Here is a 15,186-nt window from a genome sequence, read left to right on the forward strand (position 1 = left end):
TTTACCTCTATCTATAGACGTTTCAGATTACCAGAGGTATGGCATTGTGCTATTGCCACTGGACTAGTAACCCAGAGACCCAGGGGGGTAATGCTTCGCTGAGCCAGGTTCAAACCCCACCATGGCAAATGGTGAAATCTGAAGCCAATAAAAACTGGACTTTAAAAAAGTCTAATAGCGTCCACAAAACTATTGCTGATTATCGTTTAAAACCCATCTGGTTCAGTAATGTCCTGTAGGGAAGGAAATCTTCTATCTGTATCTAGTCTGGCCTACACCTGTCTCTTAAATGCCCTCTGAAATGGTCTACCAAGACACTCGGTTCAAGGGCAATTAAGGATGGGCAACAGGTTTTCGGGTGACGGCCATGGAGTGAGTGGTCGCACACAGGGCTACTCCGGCTCGGAGGCGCTGGTTTTGGCACTTTATACCCGTTAACCGGGTAGTTCCGGCAGAAAAGTGGCATGCAAGGTGTAGAAGGGGAGTTTCTCCCCAAGAATGTCTGTTGGATATCAGACAGTACCAAAAAACAGTTAAAGACCTGACTAAGTAATTGGAGGGACCCGTGAAGCAGCAACAATTGCGAGAATGGCGGAAGAGGAAGGATCACTGTCAGTGGGAAAGCTCCAGATGGAGCAGTTGATGGCCTTCATCGGAGAGGAATTTCGGCAGCATAGGAAGGAGATGCATGGCATCTGGTCGAAGGCCATTGAGGGAACAGAGCACCTCTGCGGGGATCATTGGACCTCGAGGCACAAGGGGCGACGTACGCGAGGTGGAGAAGGTGGGGCGGGATTCTCCGACGCCCCATCGGGTCGGAGAAACCCTGGGCGGGGGGGGCGGCGCGAAGCTTGCCCCGACGCCGGCTGGCATATTCTCCGGCACCGTTTTTGCGCGGAGGCAGGATTCCCACCACGCCGGTCAGGGGCCGTTGGCAGCGCCCCCCCCCCCCAGGCGATTCTCCAGGCCCCAATGGGCCGAGCGGCCGTCCATTTTTTTGCCAGTCTCACCGGCGTGAGTCACTCAACTCACCTACCGGTGCGACCTGGCAGGTAAGTCGATGGGTGCGGTCCTCAGGGGTGCGGGGGGGGGGGGGCTTCCCGCGGTGACCTGGCCGGCGATTGGGGCCCACCGATCTGCGAGCAGGCTTGTTCCATGGGTGCACTCCTTTCTTCCCCGCCAGCCCCTGTAGGACTCCGCCATGGCCGGCGCGAAGAGAACCCCCTGCGCATGCGCCAAAACACGCCGGCTGGTCTGTGCATGCGTGTAATTACGCAGGCGGTTCTGCGTATTCGCGAGATAACGCTGGCCCTTCGCAAACACACGCCATCCCTTCGGCGCTGGCTGGAGGGGGCCAACCCCTCCGGTGTCCACCCCGCCCCCGAAATGCGTAGAATCTCGCACTTTCGGCGGCTGTTGATGCCGGAGTGGTTGGCGCTGCTCCAGCCGGCATGGGGACTTAGTCCACAGAAGGAAGAGCCTCAGCGATGGTGTCCGACCAGAGCGATCAGATCGTGTCTTTGGAGGCGGATGTGGGGATGTTGGGGCATCGATGCAAGTCGCTGCAAGTGAAGGTGGAGGAGCAGGAGAACAGGTCCAGACGACAAAACCTGCAAATTGTGGGTCTGCCAGAGGGTGTGGAAGGAATGAGTGCCACAAAGTCTCTGCTGAAACTGCTGGCTGGGCTGGTGGAGGGGAAGATGGTAGACAAGGCCTCAGAGGTGGACTGGGCCACAGGTCAATGAGGCAGAAGCTAAGAGTGGGGGAGCCGCCGTGGGCGGTGATCGTATGGTTGCACAAATTTGTGGAGAAGGAGAAGATTCTAAGGTGGACCAGGGAAAAGCAAAGACTGCGAATGGGAGGAGTGTGATGCGGTCCGTTGGGTGGGGTTGGGTGGGTATTCAGGTGGGTAAGGGGCTGATTGCACGGGCTAAGGAGGGTGGGGTATGCATGGAGGGCCTTCAAGCAGAAGTTGCCATGCTAGCTAGTACTGCTGATGAACGGATGCGAGGTGGGGGAGGAGATCGCAAGAGGTGGCCAGGTGGGGGGATTACGACATGGCAGAGTTGGAGGCTGAGTGTGATCATGGGTGGAGAGGTGGGCTGTCTTGGATGGGCCCGGTTTAGGGCGCAATTAAATGAGGTAGAACCGGTGAGGGATGATGGTGGACGGTAAAGGGGAGTGGAGGCATAAGCCTCCAGTAAGAGTTGCGACGTGGAACGTCTGGGGGTTAAAGGGTCGATTTTTGCGCACCTGAGGAGTTTGAAAGTGGAGGTGATTTTTCTGCAGGACACACACCTCTGAGTGAAGGATCAGGTCAGGTGGAGGAAGGAATGGGTGGGACAACTTATTCACTCGGGTCGGGCAGCACGGTGGCCTAGTGGTTAGCACAACCGCCTCACGGCGCTGAGGTCCCAGGTTCGATCCCGGCTCTGGGTCACTGTCTGTGTGGAGTTTGCACATTCTCCCCGTGTCTCCGTGGGTTTCGCCCCCACAACCCAAAAATGTGCAGAGTAGGTGGATTGGCCACGCTAAATTGCCCCTTAATTGGAAAAAATAATTGGGTAATCTAAAAATTAAGAAAAAACTTATTCACTCGGGGGTTTGATTCAAAGTCGCGGGGGTATGGCCATTTTGTTGAACAGAAGAACAAGGGACGGAATTTTCCCTTCTGGGGACTAAGTCCCCATGCCGCCGGAAAACGGGAAGAATCAGTCTGGACTTTTTCCTCAAAGGTCCGGGGTGATTCTCCGTTTTCCAGGGGGCTAGCAGAGCACCAACGAGCATCCCGCAGCTCTGGCATGCGTGCGGCAGCCCACCACGGCGCGGGTGCCGCCAACATGGCGGAGCCACACAGTGGGCCTGCGCGGAGTAAGGTAGGTCCCTCCCAGATCGCAAGGGCCCGCCGAACGGTGGCCCCCGATCGCGGGCCTGGCCACCGCTGAGGCCCCCCCCCCCCCGGAGTCATATGCCCAGCGGCCCCCACCAGGACCGCCACCGTGGCCGCGGGTCCCAGTTCCCGCCGGGTGGTACCACTTGTAAACCAAGCCGGTGGGAGTTCGGCCAGTCAACCGCACAGAATCACCGTGGGGGCCTGTTCCAACGGCCCCCGACCAGTGTCGCATCGACCGTGCGCGTGGGACTGGCAGGTCCACGGAAGCGCCGTTGCGCCGGATTTCCGGCGTGAACGGCTATTCTCTGCTGCCGCGCTGGGCCGATTCTGGCGCGGAGGGTCGGAGAACCCGGCCCAAGGTTTTTGGGGCCCAGGGAAGTGCAGGACCCGAGGTGAAGATATATGTGATAGCGAGTGGGGTGCTGGAGGGGATGCCGCTGGTGCAACTCAACATATATGCGCCGAACTGGGACGACGCTGGGTTCGTAAAGGGGTTAGTGGGAGCATTCCAGGGCTTGGATACCCACCAACTGATTATGGGTGGAGGTTTCAATTGTGTGACGCCAACATTCCATGGATCAATTTTTTTAAAAGTTCGGCATCAATGATATTAACTCCTCCAAATTGTGAGCAAAGATTCAATGAGTTTCTTCGTTTGAAATTTTTAAAACATTATCTGAAATTATGCAAATCCTGAGTCTTAGAAGCGGAATATGCAAAGTTATCGGGGGCAATTTTTTGCCCGCGTTCACCACGAGCGCAAACAGCAGTGTGGGCGCAAAACTCACGAGAACGAGAAATGAGATTCGCACCAGCAAGATCTCGTTTTCCTATTTTCCCTGTCCCTTGCTGGTGATATAAGGTCCCCGCTCCCTCACTTCAATACATTTCAATAAATTTTAATATAATTAGCAGATGTCCCCACCACATATTCCCCCTCATTTTGAATTCCTCGCTTGTTGACGTGACGTTGGCGAGGTTTATAACGGGTACTGAAAAGTGTGAAGCAGTTCAAGGGAACCCGCTGAGGCTGCGCATGTAAGTATAGACTCCGGGGAGTGGAACCTGTCCAGTCAGTGTCCTGGGACTGCCACCATAGCACTGCCGCCTGGCACTGCCTCCTGGCATGGCTGCCAAGGGGTCCCTTCCGGGGAGTTCCTTGTGGCGGGGGTTGCTTATGTGGATGGGGTGGAGTTACCCCAATGCTTGTATTGGGGGGGCGGTGTTAGCCCCGATGCTTGGTGGGTAGGGTGGGGTTAGCCCCGATGCTTGGTGGGTAGGGTGGGGTTACCCCAATGCTTGGTCGGTAGGGTGGGGTTACCCCAATGCTTGTGTGGGGTGGGTAGGGTTACCCCGGCGCTTGTGTGGGGTGGGGAGGGTTACCCCGGTGCTTGTGTGGGGCGGGTAGGGTTACCCCGGTGCTTGTGTGGGGCGGGTAGGGTTACCCCGGTGCTTGTGTGGGATGGGTAGGGTTACCCCGGTGCTTGTGTGGGATGGGTAGGGTTACCCCGGTGCTTGTGTGGGGCGGGTAGGGTTACCCTGGTGCTTGTGTGGGATGGGTAGGGTTACCCCGGTGCTGGTGTGGGGCAGGTAGGGTTACCCTGGTGCTTGTGTGGGATGGGTAGTGTTACCCTGGTGCGTGTGTAGGGCGGGTAGGGTTACCCTGGTGTTTGCGTGGGGCGGGTAGGGTTACCCTGGTGCTTGTGTGGGATGGGTAGTGTTACCCTGGTGCGTGTGTGGGGCGGGTAGGGTTATCCTGGTGCTTGTGTGGGATGGGTAGTGTTACCCTGGTGCGTGTGTGGGGCGGGTAGGGTTACCCTGGTGTTTGTGTGGGGTGGGTAGGGTTACCCTGGTGTTTGTGTGGGGTGGGTAGGGTTACCCCGGTGCTTGTGTGTGTGGGATTACCCTGATGCTTGTGTGGGGTGTGTAGAGTTACCCCGGTGCTTTTATGGCTAGGATTACCCTGATGCTTGTGTGGGTGTAGTGGGGTTACCCCGAAGCTTGTGTGGGGTGGGTAGAGTTACCCCGATGTTTGTGTGTGTGGGAATACCCCAATGCTTGCCTTGGCGGGAGTTTGTCGAGGTGCTCATGCGGGTGGGTGCGGGGGGGGGCTATGCTGGTCCTTGCATGGGGAGTGGGGTATGCTTGCTGCACTGGTCGCTGAATGGGGTGGGCGGATTCCCCATATCTGTGGGGGTGGGGCAGGTGAAATAATTTATTTTGTGCAGATCGATATGGAGCTGGCGTTGCCAGCTCTCAGAATCCCCATCCCACCAGCATGACAGTCTCCGAGACGCCTGCAGCATTTTCGCACTCTGAATGCTGCATTACCTGGTCAGATAAGCGGGCTGTGCCGACAGGAAATTTCACACATGTTTTCTCAGCAGAACCAGCACTTAACAGTAAACATCGGAAATTTACCTCTATGGACATCGAAAACTCAGGTTGACATCAGGAATGTTTGACTAAACTTCCCAAAGCAATATAGAGACAGGCTGCCAGTTTGGAATTTGAGTTTTGATATACTTCAAGGGTGCAGTCAGTTACTAAATACATACAATTATTGTTTTCCTTTTCCATTTTAGAACTTTAGTTGCGGTTCTGTGTTGTACCATCACACAGGTCTTGAAAGGGGAACTAAAAGTTGTTTGAAAAGGCCACAAATTACCCAGTATGTGTCTGATACACGCAAATCAGATTTTGATCATTCCAACCTTTTCCCCTTCGTGAACCATGGTCGTCGGAATGGGGCGTATTTGAAACAGATGACCCACGTAATCACAGCTGGAGATTCACTCCAGCCCCCTCTTGATAGAAAGCTTGCAATGCACCCCAAGAATAAACTGTGCAAACATCAATGTGAATTGGAATGAATTCAATGTTTAAATATTTGAAATGAAGACATCTATAAATGTTACCCAAAAATTAAAATGTGAAAATATTGGATTTACAACGCAGAATCACAAATATTACCGAGGAAACTCGAACGTTGTATGTTTCCACTTACTCGGCATGACAGTGCTTGCATTTTGCTGTGTGTCTCGCAACTCGACATGTTCAGTCTGTAGAATTGTCTGTGCCTCGCTGCTGCCATTCTGCGCTCTGATCACTGGCTGGCGACTGATCGGTTTCTTTCTCAAAGTTCGGAAAACCCTCTGAACTTCTGCGAGTAACATGGCCTGTATTGCTTCTAACAGCTGTCAAAAACGTTTGACCAGAAATGTGCATTAATACGAATCTAAAAACCATCGGCAAATTTACACCCGTCATTGACTTCAGTAGCTTACCTCCACTGATTGGACTTGCCAGCTTGCGATCAAGTTTGAAAGAATATCAAAGTTCTTTTCCTTGCTTAAGCTCGAGGATCGATAAAAGGTTCGGTCTATATGGGGAGAAAATAAAGTTTCAATATTTGGAATTAATTTGAATTATTATATAGTGAATATACATATATATACATGCATATATATCCACACTTTCAACTATCTTGTTGATTTTGTTAATTGTATATCAATTATGTCTAATGATATGCAGGCAGAGGGCATTAATTGGTGTTTCACTTGAGCATATATGAAGAGATATTTATTGAGACTGTGGTGTGATTGAATGAGGAGGTATATGCTTCTAATATGTCATTCTGCAACTACATGTAACACTGAGTAAAGGTTGGCTCCAGTGTCACCCCTCAGCAACAGGCTTTCCAAAATAATAATAATAATGATAATCTTTATTAGTGTCACAAGTAGGCTTGCATTAACACTGCAATGAAGTTACTGTGAAAATCCTCTAGTCGCCACACCCCAGCGCCTGTTCGTGCACACAGAGGGAGAATTCAGAATGTCCAATTCACCTAACAAGTGCGTCTTTCATATAAATCAGAGAATCCTTCTAGTGCAGAAGGAGGCCATTCAGCCCATCAAGTCTGCATCAACCCTCAGAAAGAGTTCCCTACCTAGGCCCTATACCCATAACCCCAGCTAAACATTTGGACACTAAGGAGAAATTTTATCATGGCCAATCCACCTAGCCTGCCCACCTTTGGACTGTGGGAGGAAACCTAAGCACCCGGAGGAAACGCACGCAGACACGGGGAGAACACAGTAACTCTGTGCAGACACCACACAGAGAGTGACCCAAGCCGGGAGTCGAACCTGGGACCCTGGTGCTGTGAAGCAACAGTGCTAACCACTGTGCTGGTAAAATCAGCCATGTCTAACTATTATCCAGATGAATCCAATGCCTCTCTCACTTGATAGCAGGTGCGCAAAGTATCAGCTTGGCTCAATTAACTACTTTGCCAACATACATAATCTCGGGTTCACCTCCTAAAAAATGACCATTTGGTTCTCTGTGGACCATCCTCTGTGGAGCCTCCGCTCCCGATTAGGGATTAACACCTTCAGGAGAAACAAACGTAACATTTTGCTCTCGAAGCATTAGTTTCAGGACCATTTTCCTGGAAAGTTGGTTCCTGTTTCTTTTCTGTCAATCAACACTTACTTTGCATCATTTCTCCAGGAAGTGCAGGGATTGATGGCTGGGATGTGTCCCCTTTCCCTCGCTGGAAATCCGCTTTCTGCTGTCTGGAAAACAGTAACAAAATGCTCGTTGCCAAAGGAAGGCTGAGGTCGATTTAAACCATTTCACGTTAACGTGAAAAAGGCAGTTTCCGATCTAACTCAAAATGAGACATTCACTTTTGCGCTTTGCAAACATTGTATTCACAGAAGCACAAATGCAAAGAAAACTCGGCACTTGATGGCTGCAGTACGTGCACGTCCATGAAAATTGCAGAGCCCATGTTGCGAAATAACCAACTTCACAGAACTCAGTTCACTCAAATAGAAATTCTCCGATTGTACTGGCTGAATAGAATATTTTCAATTTTCCGCAAGTGTTTTATATTATAAAGGTCTCCCTCGCCACTAAATAAAAATGATATGTACTCCACATTTCGCCGTGAAATTGAACAAGTAGCTTTTTCTTTGACGCAAGTGTCAGGGTCTGACCTGGGCAAGTGCAGATTATATGGCTACTTTTATTCAAAGGCCCAACACATTTGGAGTGGGCGGGGGGAATGTGGTTGTGGAAATGTATTGGTATTAGGAGGCAGCACAATCTATTTTCTGAATATGTCAGGTTAGAATTGAAACCCTTGCCCTTAAGTAGAACTCTCCTTCCCCCAGCGCACACCGTGCTATCAACTGGCAGTGTGCAGCGCCACATCTTGCTTCCTGCTGTCAGCAGATATGTTACGTGCAAATACCACAAAGCAAAACGTTACAAGGAGCAAGTTTTTTTTTGGCAGGGTTGCATGTTAATTTGGAATGGCACAGATTATGGAATCAGTTTTTAAACACACTTCGCGATCAGCTTGAGAGTGAGAATATTTTAAAATGAGTAATCAATGAATCACTGTTTAAATCAGGCAATCAATTAAATGGGCAAATTAATTGGGCAACTTGTCTAGAATGGTCAAGTTAAATAGGCAACAAAATGGAACTTTTATAAGCCAGTCTAGAACTGATGCACGTGAAGCTGTTTTAGTTTTGTGTCATTATTTAACTTGGATCATTAAAAAGTCTCAAGTCACTCGAATTTATGAAAAGCAAAATGACTGTACAGCGTCAGACCTACTATAGAGCATCCGGAAAGTAAAGAATGAGTTTTGAAAAAGGGCCACATCCAAAAAAGTTAACTTGTATGCACAGCTATCCATTTCCAAAATTTTAGATTGTTACTGCAAGCAAAATAAACACAACTAATTGCGAAAAGTGGCAACCCAATTGTTGGATGTTTGCAGGTTCATCAACATCAGTGTGGGAAATGCACACCATTTATTCACTGGGAAGTCTGAAATATTTATCACACTCCTGGAAAACATTGTTGATTTTTTTGATGTGAAATACTTAAGATTTGAGCTTTTAAGATTGAAAAAATAATGGCTGCAATCTACCGGGCGCATTATGCCCAAAAACAGCGTGGCGTGGCCGGTAGATGCCAAGAGACCTTCTTCTCTGAGCTACCCGGCTCGCCAAGCCTCCTGAGATCTAATGCAATCTTGCGAGACGTCGCAATATGAATCCCGCCCATTGTGGGCGGATCAACTATGAGGAAATCTGCATATTAGAACAAGGCAGCTACTCTCTGAGGGGATTGGAGGCTCCCAAGTGCTTTCTTCTGGGCAGGGTGGCACCCTGGCAGTGCTAGTGCCACCCAGGCACGTTGAAACCATTGGCAGTGCCAAGGTGCCACCCTGCCCAGAGGACATGCACTTGGGGCACATCGGCAGTGCCAGATGGGTACTTGGGCAGTGCCAGGCTGATACCTGGGTGGCACTGGCAGGGTTCCAGGATGGCATCCCGATCTCCGCCTGCACTGAGGAGCTCCGGTGAGCTGAGCTTCTGAGTGCAGAAAACAGGACAAAGTGCAACCTCATTGGGGAGTTCCCCGCTGAGGCCTCAAATCTACCCGAATAGGAACAGAGTCCCATTCCATAGCGTGGATTTTGTCGGCGGTCCGAGTGCAAAGAAACATCCGGCTAAACAAGCTCGTTATGGATTCTGTTCCCGTTTGCGTAGATTGCGCCCAATATCTGATGCAAACAGATATTAAATTTAAAAAAAACACCTGGCCAGCACAGAAATGGATATTTCCAATAATCCTGTGGATTCCTTACAGCGTCAGATGCCAAATACAAAACTGGTAAGCAAGGAAGTGAAACACAGCAACTGATGTTGTTAATGGAATATTTGCCGACAAGAATCACTGAATTTTTCAATGCCACTCTAAAATCGATTTGCCCACCAACAGCTTTACACATTGCTATCAAATACAGAGGCACTGTTTATTTTCAGATTATCCGACACAGCCTTCGAGCTTTAAGTCCATCAGATAGTAAACACTGCAGAATCCTTAAGGTGGCCTTCGATAAGACAGCAGCCTGGTTTGTTAGTTTAGGCTCAGCCCTTTTGAAAGCAGCTATCCACTAAATATTAAATTCCCCCCCTAACATTATGATTTAAGGTAATTTTGTGGGAAAGAAAACCATTTACCTCAAAGTTAGAAATGTTTATTAAATTATCAGTTATTCTTAAAAGCTTCTGGCTTGCAGTTACACATATAGATTTACTGCCACAATTTGGGTAAAGGTGATTATTTACTGTCCCAGGATCTGATTTTATGCAGAAGTTACTGTTTTGCCTAATTTGAGAGTCCCCCATATCTGTAGCATGCACCAGTTTACAAAGCATTATAAATAATGAGCCTTGAAATCACACTTTTGTTTCCAGATTAACCAATTACATGATTAAATCTATGAGCGTGTTGAGTTAGCTGTTCTCAAACGGAGCTTGCAGTAGGGAAGCTGCAATTAGCCTCAGCAGTCCAGTTGAGGGAGATTAAAATCAGTCCAGGATATCTCTCTAGGTCATTACCCACTGACCCTGGTTGAAAAGACCTCAAATAAGATTGACACTGGCTGTGGTTTCCCACCCCCATGATCTGATCACCTGCTGACATTTTCCTAACAAACATTGTATCGAAAAATAATGCCCACCTGAATGAGATCCTATGACTAGAGACTCAGGAGTCATCAGATTCAGAACGAAGAGGAGGTGTTCAATTGGCCTGTGTTGGATTATATAAGTCTGCTTACTATTAATGCTCACTGTGCTTGATTGGTTAAACCTGGGCGTAGATTCAGAGGAAAGTAAACAAACTGCAGAAAGAGCTGGGAGCATGGAGTGGACATTTACAAGATTGTAACTAAAACCTGTTACGAACATAAGTGTCATCACAGAATGTCAATCACCTGGAAGAGAAAATTAATTGACAAATAATAACTGAATGTAATGTTTGCTCTGCATTTGATTTGTGAAGCAGATATATTTGTGCATAAACGTGATGAACTAATACTGATTCTTGAGCATTATAGTACTTTTAATGACTAAGAGGAGGCTGGTGGTAAATGAATATTCACTACTTTCAAAGACCAGCTCAAGGCAGCATGTTACAGTACAGTCCTTGTTGGGAGTACTTGACAACACTCGGCCCTGTTTTGGGCCTGCTTTTATCTTAGTTCATAACCAGCCCCATAATTGTCATATTACACAGATGTAATATATATATTACTCATTTGTCTTGCCAAGTTGTATTTAACTTGATGATAAACAAAGTCAAAGTGTTCCAGTTGATGAAAAATTATTTATTGAGGAACAAAATAATATACTTGAGCTCTTTTACTTTAATACTTTGACTAGTAATAGAATTAACTAAGATTAGATTACATTAACAATTCATATAATACATTATACTCTGAGCTGGTCACATCTATCCTCCAGCTGCAACACACACACACTAACACTAAGAAAGAGCGGGAAACTCCTTATATAATTCCGGTTCGTGTTGCCATCTAGTGTTCATCTGACTGTACTGACTGCACATTAACTAATCATGTATTAACATATAGAGAGATCATTGCATCCCCCTTTTTTGTGTTTCATTTTTCTACATGCACGATAAAGAAAATTGTACATAAGAAATTAAGTATTATGTCATGTATAGTAGATCAGTTATGAATCAAACAGTCAAATGTTCATAAGTTCAATAGTAAGGGATGACATCGGTGCTATGGATGATAAGGTTGAATCTATTTGGGTGGAAATCAGGAATAGTAAGGCGAAAAAGTCACTGACAGGAGTAGTTTAGCGAAGGAGCGATCACAATATGGTGGAATTTAAAATACAGATGGAGGGTGAGAAGGTAAAATCAAATACTCGTGTTTTGTGCTGAAACAAAAGAGATTACAATGGGATGAGAGAAGAACAAGCTAAGGTAGACTGGGAGCAAAGACTTTATGGTGAAACAATTGAGGAACAATGGAGAACCTTCCAAGCGATTTTTCACAGTGCTCAGCAAAGGTTTATACCAACAAAAAGGAAGGACGGTAGAAAGAGGGAAAATCGACTGTGGAAATCTAAGGAAATAAGGGAGAGTTTCAAATTGAAGGAAAAAGCATACAAAGTGGCAAAGATTAGTGGGAGACTAGAGGACTAGGAAATCTTAAGGGTCAACAGAAAGCTACTATAAAAGCTATAAAGAAGAGTAAGATAGATTATGAGAGCAAACTTGCTCAGAATATAAAAACAGATAGTAAAAGTTTCTACAAATATATAAAACAAAAAAGAGTGGCTAAGGTAAATATTGGTCCTTTGGAGGATAAGAAGGGAGATTTAATAATGGGAGATGAGGAAATGGCTGAGGAACTGAACAGGTTTTTTGGGTCGGTCTTCACAGTGGAAGACACAAATAACATGCCAGTGATTGATAGAAATGAGGCTATGACAGGTGAGGACCTTGAGATGATTGTAATCACTAAGGAGGTAGTGATCGGCAAGCTAATGGGGCTAAAGGTAGACAAGTCTCCTGGCCCTGATGGAATGCATCCCAGAGTGCTAAAAGAGATGGCTAGGGAAATTGCCAATGCACTAGTGATAATTTACCAAAATTCACTAGACTCTGGGGTGATCCCAGCGGATTGGAAATTAGCAAACGTGACACCAATGTTTAAAAATGGAGGTAGGCAGAAAGCGGGTAATTATTGGCCAGTGAGCTTAACTTCGGTAGTAGGGAAGATGCTGGAATCTATCATCAAGGAAGAAATAGCGAGGCACCGGGATGGAAATTGTCCCATTGGGCAGACATAGCATGGGTTCATAAAGGGCAGGTCGTGCCTAACTAATTTAGTGGAATCTTTTGAGGACATTACCAGTGCAGTAGATAACGGGGAGCCAATGGATGTGGTATATCTGGATTTCCAGAAAGCTTTTGACAAGGTGCCACACAAAAGTTTGCTGCATAAGATAAAGATGCATGGCATTAAGGGTAAAGTAGTAGCATGGATAGAGGTTAATTAATAGAAAGCAACGTGTGGGGATTAATGGGTGTTTCTCTGGTTGGCAATCAGTAGCTAGTGTTGTCTCTCAGGGATCAGTGTTGGGGCCACAATTGTTCACAATTTACATAGATGATTTGGACTTGGGGACCAAGGGCAATGTGTCCAAGTTTGCAGACGACACAAAGATGAGTGGGAAAGCAAAAAGTGCAGAGGATACCAGAAGTCTGCAGAGGGATTTGGATAGGTTAAGTGAATGGGCTAGGGTCTGGCAGATGGAATACAATGTTGACAAATGTGAGGTTATCCATTTTGGTAGGAAGAACAGCAAAAGGGATTATTATTTAAAATTATAAAATATTAAAACATGCAGCTGTGCAGAGAGACTTGGGGGTACTAGTGCATGAGTCGCAAAAAGTTGGTTTACAGGTGCAACAGGTGATTAAGAAGGCAAATGGAATTTTGTCCTTCATTGCTAGAGGGATGGAATTTAAGACTAGGGAGGTTATGCTGCAATTGTATAAGGTGTTAGTGAGGCCACACCTGGAGTATTGTGTTCATTTTTTGTCTCCTTACCTGAGAAAGGACGTACTGGCGCTGGAGGGTGTGCAGAGGAGATTCACTAGGTTAATCCCAGAGCTGAAGGGGTTGGATTACGAGGAGAGGTTGAGTAGACTGGGATTGTACTCGTTGGAATTTAGAAGGATGAGGGAGGGGATTTTGTAGAAACATATAAAATTATGAAGGGAATAGGTAGGATAGATGCAGGCAGGTTGTTTCCACTGGCGGGTGAAAGCAAAACTATGGGGCATAGCCTCAATACAAGGGGAAGTAAATTTAGGACTGAGTTTAGGAGGAACTTCTTCACCCAAAGGGTTGTGAATCTATGGAATTCCTTGCCCAGTGAAGCAATTGAGGCTCCTTCATTAAATGTTTTTAAGATAAAGATCGATAGTTTTTTGAAGAATAAAGGGATTAAGGGTTATGATGTTCGGGCCAGAAAGTGGAGCTGAGTCCACAAAAGATCAGCCATAATCTCATTGAATGGCGGAGCAGGCTCGAGGGGCCAGAAGGCCTACTCCTGCTCATAGTTCTTATGTTCTTAAATGATTCGGTTTTCTTCTTCGTCTAGTTGATCTTCTTAATTTGTTTGGAGAAGTCGACACTTAAATTTTTTTAACTTTCAACAGGTTGTGTGATATTCACATGCTGACTTAAAGATTGATTTAAATTCAAAGTTGGAAATATAGGCTGACGAATTTGCACTTTCAAAAGGACATGCCTATTGCTTCTAATCAATCCACCTTCTGCAGTTTTGATTATGTAGGAGTGTGGTAATATTTGCCTAATAGCCATAGCAGTACAAGGCCATCCTCCGTCAGGATGTCTGATTCTAACAATGTCATCTGCTGTTAGAGGTTTCAGTGGTTTTGCATGCATGTTATAATAACTTTGTTGTTTTTCACGTTGCTGGTGAATTCTTTTCAGCACGCCCAGTTGATCTGGATCACCAACATGAATTTTCGGTAGAGTTGTTCTTATTTCACGATTGTACAACATTTGAGCTGGAGATAAACTTGAATTTAACGGCGAGGCTCTGTGTGATAGTGAAGCCAAGGAAAAATCCGATTGCGAATCTCTTGTTTTGCTTAACAAATGCTTCACAATGTGTACACCTTTCTCCACTTTTCCGTTTGATTGAGGAAAATGGGGATTGAGGCAATGTGGTTGAAGTTATCTGTTCTTGAAAATTCCGTCCACTCCCAGCTTGCAAAGCACGGACCATTATTTGACATAACAGTTTGCGGAATGCCATGTCTCACAAAACGTTCGTTACACACTTTGATCACTGCTGTAGAGGTGAGATCAGGCAGTCTCATCATTTCCAGAAAGTTGGAATAATAATCAATGATAAGAATATAGTCTTTTCCACTTGCATATAACAAGTCAATGCCTACTTTCACCCATGGTGACATAGCTATGTCATGCTGTTGTAGTGTTTCTTTACATTATGCCGGTTGATGCTGTTGGCATGTCGAACACAACATTATCATCTCTGTGATGTCTTTGATCATTCCCGGCCAATACACAGCTTGTCTCGCTCTTCTCTTGCACTTCGATGCCGAGATGTCCTTCATGAATTTTGCTGAGTATTTCTGACTTGAGATTTGATGGAATGTCAGTCTTGTCATTTCTTAATAGTATGTCATCTACCACAATAAGTTCTGCTTGAATACTTTGATACTGAGGCCACCCATGCTGTAGAATTTACATAGACATAGAATTTACAGTGCAGAAGGAGGCCATTCGGCCCATCGAGTCTGCACCGGCTCTTGGAAAGAGCACCCTACCCCCTACCCAAGGTCAACACCTCCACCCTATCCCCATAACTCTGTAA

At 46.5% G+C, this 15,186-nt stretch overlaps 1 protein-coding gene across 1 annotated transcript in view; it reads right to left on the bottom strand.

Annotated features, from left to right (window-relative positions):
• The window catches only part of LOC119975063 (WD repeat-containing protein 72-like), a 410,282-nt gene that overhangs the window by 128,575 nt on the left and 266,521 nt on the right, over positions 1-15,186 (bottom strand). Inside the window, exons 17-19 of the mRNA XM_038814560.1 lie at positions 7,394-7,476; positions 6,181-6,275; positions 5,901-6,090 (exon numbers count right to left, since the gene is read on the bottom strand). Coding sequence (XP_038670488.1) covers positions 5,901-6,090; positions 6,181-6,275; positions 7,394-7,476 — 368 coding nt within the window. The remainder of the gene's footprint in view (positions 1-5,900; positions 6,091-6,180; positions 6,276-7,393; positions 7,477-15,186) is intronic.

Source organism: Scyliorhinus canicula, chromosome 12 (genome assembly GCF_902713615.1).
Source record: "Scyliorhinus canicula chromosome 12, sScyCan1.1, whole genome shotgun sequence".
NCBI classification, from domain to species: Eukaryota; Metazoa; Chordata; class Chondrichthyes; order Carcharhiniformes; family Scyliorhinidae; genus Scyliorhinus; species Scyliorhinus canicula.